Consider the following 17,468-nt stretch of genomic DNA (forward strand, 5'->3'; position numbering starts at 1 on the left):
TCTATGATACATCCTTAGTTATAGTCACATAAAAATGATGTTTTAAGTTAGATACCATAAAGAAAGACATCCATTTCTACCTTTCTGCTTGGTCTATAGGCCAAATGCAGGTACGATAGGATTATTTTGAAAAATTGGATGGAATGACGTGTGCTGGCAGCGCATATTTAGGCATTTTTATAATCCCGGTCGTTCATTAAAACTGATGCTCTGAGGGATGAGCCCTGTTGACCCCATGACTTCCTGTTCTGCTGTGCACCCCACCAAGTGCACGCCTGCAGGGCGTGGGCCCCACTTTGACCCGGGGGTACAGCCTGACACTCCACCATTTGCTCCCTCAAACGTCCTCACGCAGGCGGTGTCGTCCTCACAGCACTGTCACGAGGGTCTCAGGAATCTGGGTGGACACCGCTCACAACTTCATCCTTAAGAGCCTCTGTAGAGGCTTCACGGCACCGTGCCAGTTACCAGGCAGCAGTTTTCTAGAGGCTTCATGGCACCATGCCAGTTACTGGGCAGCAGCTGTCTAGAGCTTCATGACATTATGCCGGTTACCAGGCAGCAGTTTTCTAGAGGCTTCACGATACTGTGTCGGTAACAGGCAGCAGTTTTCTAGAGGCTTCACAACACTTTTCCAGTTACCAGGCAGCAGTTTTCTAGAGGCTTCATGGCACTATGCCAGTTCCAGGCAGCAGCTTTCTAGACAACCAGTTACATAAATCACACATACCGTGTGCCATTTGGGACAGGTCCCTCGTTTGTAAGCACTAAGCTAGCTACATGGACTGTCCTGGTTTTTTAACGGCTATTCCATGGTTTTAGTTTATTCCCCCCCTCCCTTCCATTTGGTCGTGACTTAAATCAGGTACTATTAAGTATTACTTTCAATGAGAAGAATTCTGACTCATAGTGACCCTATCAGATGGAGTAGAACTGCCCCACAGGGCTTCCAAGGCTGTAATTCTTTACCGCAGCAGACTGCCACATCTTGCTCCTGCAGAGTAGCTGGGGGTTCAAACTCCTGATCTTTTGGTTCGCAGCTCATCGCTTTAACCACTGTGCCACCAGGGCTCTGAGTCAGAATCAAGTAGACAGCAGTGGGTTTATGAGAAGAATTGCGCTTACATGAGCTATCCTGTAGTATCAACATAAGGAGGAATGTTGGTATAGAGTCACTTTGACCTCTACCAGGATGCCATAGAGTATTTGAAACATTATGAAGTCAGTATTCAGAAGGTCTTCTGAGCCCTTTACTTGTATCGTTAGAAAAGAGGGAAAGTATTTTTTTTTTTAATTTTTTAGTTTTTATTTTTATTGTGCTTTAAGTGAAAGTTTACAAGTCACGTCAGTCTCTCATATAAAAATTTATGTACACCTTGCTATATACTCCTAGTTGTCCTCCCCTTAATGAGATGGCATACTCCTTCTCTCCACCCTGTATTTTCCTGTCCATTCAGCCAGCTCCTGTCCTCCTCTACCTTCTCATCTCACCTCCAGACAGGAGCTGATGGGAAAATATTCTTAATTTTTATTTCTACTGTAAGAAATATTTTTCTGTTTTATTCTTCATGAATTTCTTTCCTGTTTCTTCCTGAGCATCTATTCTGCGTCTGGAATATCTTGAATTGCATGCCAGCATTGGGTTCCATGAAAAACAGTTTGTGATTTTAGCTTAGAGAGGGTTCCCAGAAATAGTGCTTCAGAAATCCCTAAAGGGCCTATATGCTTTACGTAGACGTTATTATGTTTAATTTTTTAAAATTACAGAAATACATTCTTGTTAGGAGTCAGATGACATAAAACGTGAACTCCCCATTTTTTCTCTGCGCAGGGCACCTCACCTTCCCAAGCGGTAACTGTGGTCAGGAGCTTTGCTTGTGCGTGCGTAGACTGTGGTGTTTTGTATCATGAGATAAACCAGACGTAAAAGCACATATTTAAGGTTGCCTTATCTCGGATTTGACCATTCTCTTAAAACTGTGGCTATGATTTCGTATTTCCTTGTAGTTTTGTATTACTGCATTTTATTGTTCGTTCACTTGTAGATTTTAATGTATACACTGATTTTTCTTCCCCCCCCCCCATTTTCAGGTAACAATTATGGAGCTACAGGTAAGACTAGTTCACTGAATTTGACTGAAGGCAGTGTATTTTTCAGGAACATTCTGTGTTTTAACTTAAACATAAAGAGACTCTTCTAACAAGGAAGAATTTCCCAAGCAATAGAGAGAAGTGTCTGGGCAGAGATGAAGCCCGTGTGTATTTCAGATCTGACTTTTGTGTCCTTTCAGACACAGCTCGCACAGAAGAGCACGCTTATCAGTGATTCAAAGTTGAAAGAGCAGGAGTTCAGAGAGCAGGTAAGGCCCAACTGGTGTTTTGTGTTTTCAGCTAACTTCCTTAGATCATGCTAGTGTGTACCTGGGTCTCGTTTAGCTAATTTGTTAAAAACAACTAATCGTCAGCTTTGAAATCCGCCTGCCTTACACAGGAAATTTCATTTCAAAATCCAAAGGCACTAGAGGATAATCTCTATAATTCTTATTACTTATATTTAAACAAGAACATTTGCACCCTTTTATTTTTAGTGCTTAACCTTTTGGATGACAATTTGTGTTTATATAATTGCTAATAATTTTAGTGCTAGAAAGAATCTTTTTTTTTTTGGATCAGAGAGAAAATACATTGGTGTTAATCTTTGCTACTTTTTCCTAGTGGCTAAACTGTCGTGATTTAATGATTTGTCCTCGTGTTATTCAGTAATTCATTTTAAACAAGACCGTGTGTCTGTACCCACAGGTGCACAGGCACATACATACACACCAGCCCATGTGTGTCCGGGGGGCACGATCTTTAGTAAAGTCTTTTTCCAAACTCTGGAGGAATACTGACTCAACAGGCTAAATTTGAAGGCTCGATCTCCAGAGATTTCCCAGTTCTCTGAAAATTCATACGGGCAAAACTCTTGATAATTGTTGAATCCAAGTGTCAGACGGGTATATGAACATCAGTTGCACTGTGCTTTCTGTATTTGAGTATGTTTGAAGTTTTTCATAATAAATTTTAAGAAAAACTTTCAGAGACAAGTACAAAGTTCCAGTGTTGCTTTATCTTTCTTCTGCTTCTCTAGTGGTATAGCTTTTTCCGTGCATTGTCAAGATTGTCACTTTTAAATTCTCTCTTTCAGCATCCTCAAATCTTCAAAACTGTCCTAGCTTAACAATTTTTGTATTGATTTTTTTATTGTGATAAAATACATAAAACATAAAATTTACCATTTTAACCTTTTTGAAGTGCCCAGTTCAGAGACATTTAGTGTGCTCACAGTGTTGTACAGCCATCCTAACTCTCTGGTCCGAGAGCGTTTTCATGATTCCAAGAGGACACCCCGTACCCATTAAGCAGCCCCTCCTTCCAGCCCCTGGCAGCACTGCTCTGCTTTCTGTATCTCTGGCTTTGTGTGTTTTGGATACATCATATAAATGGAATCACGTGCTACGTGGCCTTGTGTGTCTAGCTTGTTTCATTTAGCATGATGTTTTGGAGGTTCATTTATATTGTAGTATTTGTCAGTGTTTTGGTCCTTTTTATGGCTGAATAATAGTCCATTATATGGTATACCCAAAAACCCACTCCCGTCGAGTCGATTCCAACTCATGGCGACCCTATAGGACAGAATAGAACTGCCCCATAGAGTTTCCAAAGAGCGCCTGGGGGATTCAAGCTGCTGACCTTTGGTTGGCAGCTGCAGCACCTAACCGCTGGGCCACCAGGGTTTCCGTGATATGGTATACTGCTTTTAAATTTGATGAAGTCCAGTTTATCTTTTTTTTCTTTCGTTGCTTGTGCTTTTGATGTCATGTATAAGAAACTGTGTTAATTTTATTTGCATATATTTTGTCCTCAGCATTTAAAACATGTAACGGCTACAGCAATCTTTTTCTTCCCTACATATGGTTTCCATATGAGTCTTATGATACTGTTGGGATATTTGTTGTTTTTAGATTCACAATTTAGAAGACCGTTTGAAGAAATACGAGAAGAACGCCTATGCAAAAACTGTGGGGCCACCTTACAAAGGTGAGAATGCTCTGTCATGTCACATACCCAGAGTTGTCTCATATTGGTGGATTTATGATGTTGCTTTTCTCCTTGTTAATCTGTTTTCTTTACAGTGAATATGTTTTACCTTTGTAATTAGCCAGTAACTGCTAGTTTGGGGGAAAGAATAATAGTAATCTAAAACAAAAAATAATGCACATTTGTGGTAAAAAAAAAAAAAAAATCAAAGTGGCTGTGGATACGTGAACACTGCACATTCCCACTTTATTCTCTCTCCAGTCTCCAGATGGACCTAGGTGACAATGTACATGTGTTTTCCATACACCTCTCTGTATGTGTATAAACACATGTATGTAATCTCATGCAGACGCTCTGAGACACACAGAGTTTTATGTTTTAGATGTTTCCTGATTTTTATTATTACAATGATGCTATAATTACTCATTTTATTTTTTAATATAATTTATTAAATTTTTTATTGCTGAGAATATACACAGCAGAACATAAACCGATTCCACGATTTCTGCAGGTACAATTGAGTGACACTGATTACGTTCTTTGAGCTCTGGAACCGTTCTCACCCTCCTTCTCTCAGTTGTTCCTCCCCCATTGACAACCCTGCCCCCTAAGGTTCCTGTCTAATCTCTGGAGTTGCTGTTGTTAGTTTGATCCCAGATAGATAGTTCTTCAAAGAGCATAATACTCAGGCAGACATTCTTTACTAGTTAATCTATGCAGTTACTAATTGAAGAAGAAAGTGATTTCATAGAATTCTTGTATTTGAGGTGGGGGGAAATGAATTGGAAATATTTTTCTCTTGACGTAAATAGCATGACACTTACAAAGGGTTTTAAAGACTTACCAAGTTTCACTGCCTCGGTGCATTAAGGATGGCTTTTTTTTTTTAAACTAAGTGGTTTGTAATGCTTCCTCCTTTCTTGTGGGAGGCAAGGGGGCGTCCATCAAGGCCATTTAGCCTTCTTTTGTGTTTAAAAGCCCTTACTTCTTATTAAGAAATAACATAGAATACTGTAGAAATCCTAATTAAATTAAACAGGGGCTTACCTTGGATTCTTTCCAAACCTCTCTTTAAAAAAAGAAGAGAAAACCAACTGTGAAGTTTCCTGTCTCTCACTGTAGAGAAGACCTGCTCCCCATGGCTAAGTCAGCCGCGTGCGATTCGCAGCCTGGAACCACGCTGGACCAGTGCTCAGCACACACAGGGAATTGTTTGATTCTTTTTCCTAGTTTCAGCTTAAGAATTTCCTGCATACTTTCCTTTTTCCCCTCAGTTTTCAACAGTAAAATGAACACGTCTACAGTGTATTTCATAGCCAGCACACCTACAATGCTAAGTACCAAGCACTGTTCTGAATGTGTTTTTTGTCAGCTCGTTGAATCCTTTCACATGTCTCCTAGTACACGTGTGAAAGCTGTTCTCTAGAGCATGCAGCCAGGAGTGGAATTGCTGGTTCGTAGTATATAAACGCTTCTGTACGTACCCTCCACTTGGTCAAGCCAACTCCTTTCCATGTGGTTTTTGTACTAACTTCAGTCTTGCCCCCAGTGGATGAGTGTTCTCATCACTTCAGCTCCTCACTAGTGCTTTTAATTAAGGTCTTTTAATGTTTTGTTCATCTAAATGGTGTATAGTGATACTGCATTGTCACTGTGATTTCAATTGTATTTTTCTTATTAGTACTCAGATTATCTTTTTTATTTGCTTGTGTGTTCATTCATTTTAGGTACGGTTTCCTTCTTTTGTGAAGAGCCTGTCCATATTTTTCACCTCTTGGTAAATTAGGTTATCTGTCATTTTCTTATTGAATTGTAGGAATTCTTAAATTCTGAATATTAATCCCTGTCAGTTATGTATGATGCAAAGAACTTCTACTAGTTGGTGTCTTTCTACTCCGTTAATGATGTCTTCCTTTTAAACTCATTTCATATAATTTTCAAACATGTAGACAAGCAGTGAGAATAATACAGTGAATACATGTGAACGCATGGCCCAGCCTCAGCGATTGTTAAGGCGTACCCATTCTCATTTCTTCTGTTCTCTAACCTTCTCTATCCTCGGTCCATCAGCTTGTTTTAAAGTCAATCCTAAGGACCATATCTTACTTCATATGTAATATTTCTGTATATACCTCTGAGAAGGACTCTGAAAATAACCACAACACCACTATACCGGGAAAAAAAAAATACCTAAAACATAATAATTATTCCTTAATATCATCAAACATCCAGTCAGTATTCAGATTTACCAGTAATCTCGTAAATGTTTTCTGGTGGTGGTAGTCTAACAGTTGGTTTGTTTGAAAAAAAAAAAAAAAAAAAAGCAGTGGCCAAATACTACGTTTGACTGAAAAACCACTTAACTCTCTTTTAAGCTCTAATTTCCTCCTTCTCTCTCTGTTTTTTTTCTTGTCATATATTTGTTGAGGAGACCAAGTTACTTGTCCTATAGATTTGACAATGTTCTGTATTTTTCTCTCAATTCCCTCTCCGTGGTGTCTTTTGACCTGTTCCACTATCCTGTTTTTCGTATAAACCAGTAGTTAAAACTAGAGGCTTGATCAGATTTAGGTTTGAGTCACTGGCAAGAGTACTTCATCAAGGGTGCTGCGTACTTCCATTTGCCTCCCATCGAAAGACACACAAGTGTTGTTGTGATTCTGTCACTCAGTCCAGGTGTCATTAGTCTTGGTGACTCTGACTGGGTGTATTATTTCACTAGGAATTATGCAGCAGTGGTCGTCAAATCCTGTCATTTCCTGTTCCTACAGTAGCTGGAATTCTTCTATAAACAGAAACTTTCCCACGTTACCTAGCTGGTTACCTTGAGGTACAGCTCATACAGGAAAAGCAGGATAAATGGTTGATTCTGTCTCTTTATTTACCAGTTTTCAGAATAATGAGTTATATCTGAAATACCCTGGCATCCCTGCAGAGAAGACCAGGGAGAAATTTTGGGGTTTTTTGTTTTGTTTTCATTTGCTTGGAATTATTCTGGTCTTAGGGTTTGTAACATATTTCTTTTGCTTCCACCGATTGCTGGAATTTTGTTTCTGATTCTCAAATTGTTCCTCTCTGACCCACTGGAAGGAACCCTTTCAGATTGGCTCTTGTCTCTTTTTAACGTGAGCCTTGGTACTTCCCGCTTTCTGGTGTCACAGGATGTCTCAGAGAAAATGCGGTATGAACTCCTACTGATATTTCGACTTTGATTTTATATTTATCTCTCTTTGCTCCTATGCTCAAAATCTTGGTTCCTAGCGACATTAACATAATGACTTATTTGTAGTTATATATGTGTGTACGTGTATAAAAAAAAATGTGTATAGACACATATATTATCGTGTATTTTTTTTTCTGAAACTATTACATATGTATATGTATACATAGATAACACTTGTTTATATGATTAAATTACTTTAAAAAGCTTATGGTTTCTTTCAGTTCTTTTGTCTTTAAGGGTATATATTCATTAGGGATGTGTGTTTACTATGTGTGAAAGTAATTTGAATTAATACTTCTCTATGTAGTTTGGTTAGCAGTTTGATACACCATTAAACATATCTGTTCCGTCTCACTTTCTCTTTTCATAAGTTGCTTTTTCCTGTTTTGACTTAGTGTTATTTTCTAATAATTTACATAACATTTATGTGGAAACCTTGGTGGTGTAGTGGTTAAGAGCTATGGCTGCTAACCAAAAAGTCGGCAGTTTGAATCCACCAGGCGCTTGTTGGAAACTCAGTGGGGCAGTTCTGCTCTGTCCTGTGGGGTCACTATGAGACAGAATCGACTTGATGGTTTTGGTTTTAAACATTTGCATGGCTCGCAAGTCAGAACTATAAAACCAGTTTTATTCAGAGAAATCTTACTTTCCATCCATTCTGTTCCTCCCTTACATATAACCAATTTTACTAGTTTTGGGTGTATCCTTCCACTAAAAAAAAATCAGTAAATATGTTATATATTTCTTCTCTTTTTAGGTAAAGGTTACACATCTTACGTTTTTTTTTTCCTTCACCTAACTGTGTATTTTGGAGATGAGGCCATAGTAGAGTACAGAGCTTTCCCTCATTGCAGCCTACTACTGGCTAGTGTTTCAGCCTGTGGATATAATGGTTTATCCAGCCAGTCCTTATTAATGATCCTTTGTGTTGTTTCCAGCTTTCTGCTGTCACAGGTAGTACTCCAGTGAATAGCTTTGTGCACAGTCATTTAGTATTTTTTAACGGTATACCTTTAGGATGCTTCTTTGAGATGGGATCGCTGGATCAATGTTCCGTAGTTTTGCTGGGTAATCGAAGAGCCTCCTCAGCCCTTGTACCGTTTTGCGTTCCTATCAGTAATGTTTGAGAATGCCTGCTTCCCTGCAGCTTTGCTGACACTGTTGTGTCACACTTGGATTTTTACCAGTCTATAGGTGAGAAATGGTATCTCAGCATAGAATTAATCTGTATGTCTTTCCTTATGGGCAAAGTTGAGAATTTTTAGAAGCCTTTTATATGTTAGGGATAGTAACCCTTCACAATATTAGTTGTAAAAATTGTTACCAGTTTGCTACCTGTCTTTTCACTTTGTTATTGGTTTTACTGGTCTCCTAAAATGAATCATGGTAGTGGTTTGTCCCTTTTTGTTCTTCATTTCACATTTCGTAGAACTTAGCAGTGAAACCATCTGAACCTAGACTTTTTTTGTGGAAAGATGTTTTATTTTAGATTCAGTTTCTGTCACCTTTTTAATTTTGTGTTTTTAACATTTTTTTAAATTTTGCTTTTGTGTAGTCAGTCGTATCAGTCTTTCCTCTGATTGCTTTTGGATTTTGAGTTATAGTTTGGGGAAGTTTTTCCATTCCTGGGCTATGGAAGAATTCACCCATATTTTTGTCTAGTGCTTTTGGTTTAATATTTTTGCATTTAAATATCTGATACATTTGGATTTCTCACAACGTGCAGTGTGAGGGATGGATCCAACTTCGTTTTTCCTTGTGGTTCTCCAGTTATTCCAGTACCACTTATTTAAAAGTCTGTCTTTTCTCCACGTATTCAAGGTACCGATTTAGAGTGAATTTTGAGGAATAGACCATCTTAATTTTAACATAGTCTTATTAGCCAGTATTTTCCTTCGTGGTTTGCCCATTTTTTGTCTTTTTAGTGGAATTTTCCTCTATCCCCAGGACTGCTGAAATAGTCTCCTGAATTTTCTTAAAAATTTTTAAAATAGTTTTCACAATTCAATCTTTTATACACTTAGAACTGATATTTGTGTTTGGTATAAGACAGGGGTTCAGTTTCATTTTTTTCCATCAGGATAGACTGTTGTCTAAGTGCATTTTACTGAAAAGTCCATACTTTCCCCTCGGATCTTCAGCACTGTCTGTAGTATGTCAAGTGTCCGTATTTTTAAGGATCGTTTCTTCGTCCTCTAGTCTGTCCCATTGATCAGTTTGTCTATGCCTGCTGTAGTACCTCACTGTCTTACCTTAGGGTTCTCTAGAGAAGCAGAACCAGTGATGTGTGTGTGTGTACACGTACACAGAGAAAGGGAGAGAGAGAGATTTACTTTAAGGGATTGGCTCAAGTGACTGAGGGTCCAAAATCTTTAGGTCCAACGGCAGGATGGAGACTTCTGCAGTCTTGCATCCTAAGATCCATAGGTCGGGTGACAGAGTGCAGAGTGAAGAAAGTGAGTGAGTCCAGCCTACATATCTATTTATAGTCTGGAGGCGGAACACACCCCAAAGAAACTCCTTTTTCAACTGACTGATTAGATGACGTTATGGGACAGTAACTATACTAGCGCTTGGCCAAATCACTGGGAACCATAACCTCTCCAGGTTGACACATACAGTTAACCGTCACACTGTCTTACACTTATGACTTCATAAGAAGTCTTCATGTCTGATGGGGGGAAGCCCTCCTACTTTGTTTTCCTTCAAGGATGTCTGGCTCTTAGCTCTTTGAAAGTCCATATAAATTTTAGAATCGGCTTGTTAAGTTACATAAACATGCACGCATGCACGTATGCACACTCATACATGCACACACACACGTGGGAGGATTTTGACTAGGAATGCGTTGAATTTATAGGAAAATTGCAGAGAATTGGCATCTGTACGGTGTCAAGTCTCCAGTCTGTAATCACGATGTATCTCAGCATTTACCTAGGTCTCTTTAAGTTCTGTCAGTGAGTAGTCTTCTTGTACCTCTCTTGTTATATTTATTCTTAGATGTAATTGCAAGTGTAAAAATTGCTTTTTATTTTTATTTTCAAATTAAATTACTGGATTTCTAAAAGGCATTCTTGTGCATTTTTTGGAAAAACTTGATGAGTAAGCCTGCTTTAACTATATAATTCACTGTAACAGACTTACTTGATTAAGGTTGTGTTAAATGTAATTAAGTGGATTTTGTAGTTATAAATTTTGGAATTGAGCCCAGATAAAGTATAATATTAAAAATGCTGAATTATACCCAGATGAAGTTATTTGGAAAGGCTCCCAGGAAGAGGCACTGGGTAGGTAATTTGACAAGCATCTTTATTTGAACAATAACTAATTTCCACTCTAACTGCTTAAAACCCAAAGTAAGAACCAAATATATAGAGAGAGAAGATTATTTTATATGAGTCAGAATTGACTTGATGGCAACGGGTTTTGTTTTACTTTGTTCTTTTTTTTGGGGGGGAGAAGGCAAGGAGAGACACTTGCGTTGGAAAACAGTATTAATTGCTTTTCTAGGAAAATGGTTATAAAATAAGCACTTCAGTTATTTTCTAAAAAGTGAAAAACATTGTAAACTCTTGCATTTTGTGTAAACCTGGGGGAATAAAACATCACATATAGACTGATATTTTTTGAAGAGGAAATAATCATAATACATGTAAGCATACACACATGTATGTATCATTCAGGCTTCTTGGAACTCTGTTTTGCTAAGTGTGGTTTGAATGAGTTGGGTGTTCTGAGAGTAAAAACTTTTTAAAAATGAAATATTACAAAAATATGTAATGTAAATCTAAAGTATGAAGACTGGTAAACACCAAAGAACCCCCATTCAGAACATGGCCAATACCTTTGAGGCTCCCTGTGCCACTCTTTTTTTTTTCCTTCTTAAAAGTAACTTTTTTTTTTTAAGGAGGACTAAAGGCTTTTTTTTTAAAATAATTTTTATTGTGCTTTAAGTGCAAGTTTACAAATCAAGTCAGTCTCTTACATAAAAACTTATATACACATTGCTACATATTCCCAATTACTCTCCCCCTCATGAGACAGCCCACGCCCTCCTTCCACTCTCTCTTTTCTTGACCATTTTGCCAGCTTCTAAGCCCCTCTACCCTCCCATCTTCCAGGCAGGAGATGCCAACATAGTCTCAAGTGTCCACCTGAACCAAGTAGCTCATGCCTCACCAGCATCCCTCTCCAACCCACTGTCCAGTCCAATCCATGTCTGACAAGTTGGCTTCAGGGGCGGTTCCTGTCGTGGGCCAACAGAAGGTCTGGGGGTTATGATCACCGGGGTCCTTCTAGTCTCAGTCAGACCATTAAGTCTGGTCTTTTTATGAGAATTAGGGGTCCGCATCCCACTGATCTCCTGTTCCCTTGGGCGTTCTCTGTTATGTTCCCTGTCAGGGCAGTCATTGGTTGTGGCCGGGCACCATCTAGTTCTTCTGGTCTCAGGATGATGTAGTCTCTGGTTCATGTAGCCCTTTCTTTCTCTTGGGCTCGTTATTATCTTGTGTTGTTCATTCTTCTTTGATCTACGTGGGTTGAGACTCATTGATGCATCTTAGATGGCCACTTGCTAGCATTTAAGACCCCAGATGCCACTCTTCAAAGTGGGATGCAGAGTGTTTTCTTAATAGATTTTATTATGCCGATTGATTTAGATGCCCACTGAAACTGTGGTCCCCAAACTCCGTCCCTGCTTTGCTGACCTTTGAAGCATTCAGTTTATCCAGGAAACTGCTTTGCTTTGGTTTAGTCCAGTTGTGCTGACCTCCACTGTGTTGAGTGTTGTCCTTCCCTTTACCTAAAGTAGTTCTTGTCTACTATCTATTTAGTAAATACCCCTCTCCCGCCCTCCCGCTCTCCTTCCCTCTCTCCCTCCCCTGCTTCTAACCACAAAGGAGTGTTTTCTTCTCAGTTTAAACTGTTTCTCAAGATCTTAAAATAGTGGTCTTATACAATATTTGTCCTTTTGCAACTAATTTCACTCAGCATAATGCCTTCCAGGTTTCTCCATGTTATGAAATGTTTCACAGATTACTCAGTGTTCTTTATTGATGCGTAGTATTCCGTTAGGTGAATATACCATAATTTATTTAACCATTCATCCGTTGATGGGCACCTTGGTTGGTTCCATCTTTTTGCTGTTGTAAGCAGTGTTATAATAAACATGGGTGTGCATATATCTGTTTGTGTAAAGGCTCTTATTTCTCTAGGATATATTCCAAGGAGTGGGATTTCTGGGTTTTATGGTAGTACTTATTTCTAGCTTTTTAAGGAAGCGCCAAATCGATTTCCAAAGTGGTTGTACCATTTTACATTCCCACCAGCAGTGTATAAGAGTTCCAATCTCTCCACAGCCTCTCCAACATTTATTATTTTATGTTTTTTGGATTAATGCCAGCCTTGTTGGAGTGAGATGGAATCTCATCGTAGTTTTAATTTGCATTTCTCTAATGGCTAATGATCGAGAGCATTTTCTCATGTATCTGTTGGCTGCCTGAATATCTTCTTTAGTGAAATGTGTGTTCATATCCTTTGCCCACTTCTTGACTGGGTTGTTTGTCTTTTTGTGGTTGAGTTTTGACAGAATCATGTAGATTTTAGAGATCAGGCGCTGGTCGGAGATGTCATAGCTGAAAATTCTTTCCCAGTCTGTAGGTGGTCTTTTTACTCTTTTGGAGAAGTCTTTAGATGAGCATAGGTGTTTGATTTTTAGGAGCTCCCAGTTATCTGGTTTCTCATCATCATTTTTGGTAATGTTTTGTATTCTGTTTATGCCTTATATTAGGGCTCCTAATGTTGTCCCTATTTTTTCTTCCATGATCTTTATCGTTTTAGTCTTTATGTTTAAGTCTTTGATCTACTTGGAGTTAGTTTTTGTGCATGGTGTGAGGTATGGGTCCTGTTTCATTATTTTGCAAATGGATATCCAGTTATGCCAGCACCATTTGTTAAAAAGACTATCTTTTCCCCAATTAACTGACACTGGGCCTTTGTCAAATATCAGCTGCTCATATGTGGATGGATTTATATCTGGGTTCTCAATTCTGTTCCATTGGTCTATGTGCCTGTTGTTGTACCAGTACCAGGCTGTTTTGACTACTGTGGCTGTATAATAGGTTCTGAAATCAGGTAGAGTGAGGCCTCCCACTTTCTTCTTCTTTTTCAGTGATGCTTTGCTTATCTGGGACTTCTTTCCCTTCCATATGAAGTTGGTGATTTGTTTCTCCATCTCATTAAAAAAAAAAACTTTTTTTTAACTGTGGTGAAAATATACTCAGCAAAATATTTACCAATTCAACAATTCCTACGTGTGTAATTCAGGAACATCGATTATATTCTTCGTGTTGTGCAGCCATTATCGCTGTCCTTTTCCAAATTATTCCACCGCCTTTACCATAAACTCAGTGCTCCCTAAGTAAAAACTCCCCCTGACCCCTCCCCACTCCTGGTAACCACTAACAATCTTTGGTTTCTATATTTATGCTGATTTCATACAAGTGAAATCACATGGTATTTGTCCTTTTATGACTGACGTATTTTGCTCAGTATAATGTTTTCAGGGTTTATCCAATCTCCTTTGGAGAAATGTCTGTTCGGGTCCTTGACCCATTTTTAATTGGGTTGTTTGTCTTTTTATCATTGAGTTTTAAGAGTTCTTTATATGTAGGAGTCTCTTTTGAGATACAGTTGATCTTCATTATTCACTGTTACATACTTGTGACTTCACCTGCTCACTGAAACTTATTTGTGACCCCAGAATTGGCCCTCTCAGTGGGTTCGTGGTCATTTGTGGACATCCTGTAAGGGCAAGTACAAATTAGAAGAAAGGGGAGACAGAGAGAGGCATAATTCTTCTGTTGAAAAAAAAGGGAAGAATTCCCCCACCCCCGCTTTTCTTAGAGCATTTACTTTAGAAAACTTGTATGTTCTTTCTCTGCCTCTCTGAAATGTATGTAAATCTTTTTAAAGGCCGAATTGCCTTTTGCCAGTTTTACAACCCAGGAATGTGTCTTCCAAGACCTGGAAGCCATCTCTCTGAAATGTAATCAGTCCAGGAAGATAGAACTCTATAGCGCAGTTTTCTGGGAGCACAGGAACATAACGTCAGCTGGCAGACTTAACTCTGGTCATAAAGATATGAGAAGTTTATCTTTTCCTGGGACATATGTAGTTAGCAAATACAGGTAGCTATATCAGTTATCAGGTGAATTTAGGTGGTTCAGTGGTAGAATTCCTGCCTTCAGTGCGGAATACCTGGGTTCCTGTCCCAGCCAATGTACCTCACGCACAGCCACCACCTGGCTGTCACTGGAGGCTTCCGTGTTGCTGTGATGCTGAACAGGTTTCAGCAGAGCGTCCAGACTAGGACTGGGAGAAAAGACTCTGTTTCCGAAAATCAGCTAATGAAAACGCTCTGGATCACAGTGGTCCAATCCCATCGTCCGTGGGGTCACCATGAGTCAGGGGCTGCCTTGATGGCAGCAGACAACAGCATGTGTGACGAATGCTGCTGCCAAGTCCTGCTTTTGGGCTCGTGACCATTTATCTTGAGAACATGTATGAAATGGGTTGCATCTGCTTGGCTGTATAAAAGGATAGAATTCCTTTCTGTCTTCACAGTCCCTCCAGTGGGTTGCCTGTGATGTACATCATCTGGTTTAATGCTTACTCAATAGTAAAACTGTTTTCTTCCTCTTCGACTTTTGTGGAGGGTTTGTCTCGGTTAGTGGGAGATTTTGTTTTTGATCCTGCTTCCGCCTCAGTACACAGAGCAGTAGAAAGGTGGAGCCACCTGACATGCTCATTCCCAGCTCAAGTTGAACGAGGTGACCACGCCCTGCCTGCTCGTCTCAGCTTTCATATTATAAACAAGTGTCCTTCTCACGGTGTTTTTAGGGCCACGTTTGTCACTTTTTTTGTGCTTTTTTATTGGTGATGTCACAGTTTAAAATGATCCTCAAGTGTAGTGCCGAAGTGCTGTATAGCGTTCGTAAGCACAGGGAGGCTGCAACCTGCCTTGTGGAGAACACGGGTGTGGTAGTACATAAGCTTTGCTCAGGCATGAGTTACAGTGCTGTTGGCCGTGAATACACTGTTAATGAAACAATGATATGTATTGAATAAGGTGTCTTTAAACCGAAACACACAGAAAATAAAGTTACATGTTGATCAGTGGAACATAACCCTGTATTTCTTCTAGAGTTCAGTATTCACTAGTTCAGTGTTCATGGCAACTTTATAGAACATTGTTGGTGTTGTTAGGTGCTTTTGAATCAGTTCCAACTCATAGTGACCCTATGTACCACAGAACGAAACACCGGCCGGTCCTGCACCATCCTCATGGTTGTTGCTATGTTTGAGCCCATTGTTGCAGCCACTGTGTCAGTCCGTCTCATTGAGGGTCTTCCTATTTTTCGCTGACCCTCTACCTTACCATGCATGATGTCCTTCTCCAGGGACTGACCCCCCCTGATAACATGTCCAAAATACGTGAGATGAAGTCTTGCCATCCTCACTTCTAAGGAGTGTTCTGGTTGTACTTCTTCCAAGACAGAGTTGTTCATTCTTCTGGCAGTCTGTGGTATATTCAGTAATCTTCGCCAACACCATTCAAAGGCATCAGTTCTTCTCTGGCCTTCTATATTCATTGTCCATCTTTTGCATGCATACGAGGCAATTTTGAAAACACCGTGGCTTGGGTCAACGCACCGTAGAACATAACTACTGTGAATAAAGGGAATCGACTGTACGTGGTTTATAAATGCTTTCTCCCATTCTGTGTGTTCTCTTCTTGATGGTGTCCTTTGAAGCACAAACACTTTTAATTTTGATGAAGTCCATTTTTTTTCTTTGTTGTTTGTGCTGTTGGTGTCACACCTGAGAAGCCATGGCCTAATCCAGGGTCATGAAGATTTACACCTGTGTTTTCTTCAAAGAGTTTTATAGTTTCAGCTTTTCCATTTAGGTCTTTGATGCAATTTTCTTTGAGTAAATTTTTATATATAGTGTGAGGTGTGTGAATATCCAGTTGCCCTAGCACCATTTGTTGAAAAGACTTGTTTTTTCCCTATCGAATTGCTTTGGCATCCTTGTTGAAAATCAGTCTATAAATTTGTTTCTGGACTTTGAATTATTTTCTGTTGATCTGGATGTCTATCCTTATGCTAGTACCACGCTATCTTGATTACTAGAGCTTTGTAGTGTGTTTGGAAATCAGCAAGTGTGACTACTCCAACTTTGTTCTTCTTTTCCAAGATTGCCTTGGCTATTCTGGGTTCCTTGCATTTCCATATGAATTTTAGAATCAATTTTTCAATTTCTGGAAAGAAGCCAGGTGGAATTTTGATGGAAATTGTGCTGAGTCTGTAGATTCAATACAACGTTAAATCTAAACAATGTTAACAATGTTAATTCTTCCATCTTAACAATATCGACTCCTCCTGTCTATGAACATGGGATGCCTTTCTATTTATTTAGATCTTTAATCTCTTTCGACAGTGTTTTTGTAGTTTTCAGAGTTTGCATTTCTTGTAGCTTTGCATTTATTTTGTTAAACTTATTCCTAAGTATTTTCTTATTTTTGCCGCTCTTGTAAATTGGATTGTTTTCTTAATTTCATTTTGAGATTATTTATTGCAATTGTGTAGAATGCGGTTGAATTTTGTGTATTATCTTGTATCCTGTAATCTTGCTGAACTCCTTTATCAGTTATAGTAGTGTTTTAGTGATTTCTTAGGATTTTCTGTATACAAGCTTATGTCATCTACGAATAGAGATAGTTTTACTATCTTTTATTTATTAGACACTTCAGACTTTATATTTTGCATGTGATAATTCCAATATCAGAATCTTTCGGGGGTATAAATCTGTTGTTTCTGCTGATTCCCGTTTGTGGTGGATTGTTCCCTGTGGTGTGGTAATTTTTTATTGCGAGCCCGTTTGTATACACACAACCTAGTGGGTAATCTGGAGGGTCCTAGATGGAGGTTTCGTCAAAAAGGATTTGGGTTTGCTGCTGTTCTGTTGCAGAGGCACAACCAGCTTTCAAAAAATCAGTTTATTTTGTAGTTTTGGAGTTTTTTCATCTGAAAAAATACTGTAACTTTGAACCCTGGCCCCAAGCCCCCGTTCGTGGTCACACATTCTCAGGGAGCCTTCTGTT

The 17,468-nt window shown here is 39.1% G+C and overlaps 1 protein-coding gene across 18 annotated transcripts in view; it reads left to right on the top strand.

Annotated features, from left to right (window-relative positions):
• Window positions 1–17,468, top strand: part of GOLGA4 (golgin A4) — a 136,863-nt gene that overhangs the window by 95,807 nt on the left and 23,588 nt on the right. For 16 of the 18 annotated variants that reach the window (XM_064277473.1, XM_064277474.1, XM_064277475.1 and 13 more), the window contains 3 exons: window positions 2,092–2,112; window positions 2,292–2,360; window positions 4,005–4,080. In XM_064277473.1, the coding sequence (XP_064133543.1) occupies window positions 2,092–2,112; window positions 2,292–2,360; window positions 4,005–4,080 (166 nt within the window). The remainder of the gene's footprint in view (window positions 1–2,091; window positions 2,113–2,291; window positions 2,361–4,004; window positions 4,081–17,468) is intronic. The other 2 variants (XM_064277472.1, XM_064277479.1) reach the window with 1 other exon arrangement.

Source organism: Loxodonta africana, chromosome 27 (genome assembly GCF_030014295.1).
Source record: "Loxodonta africana isolate mLoxAfr1 chromosome 27, mLoxAfr1.hap2, whole genome shotgun sequence".
Taxonomy (NCBI): domain Eukaryota; kingdom Metazoa; phylum Chordata; class Mammalia; order Proboscidea; family Elephantidae; genus Loxodonta; species Loxodonta africana.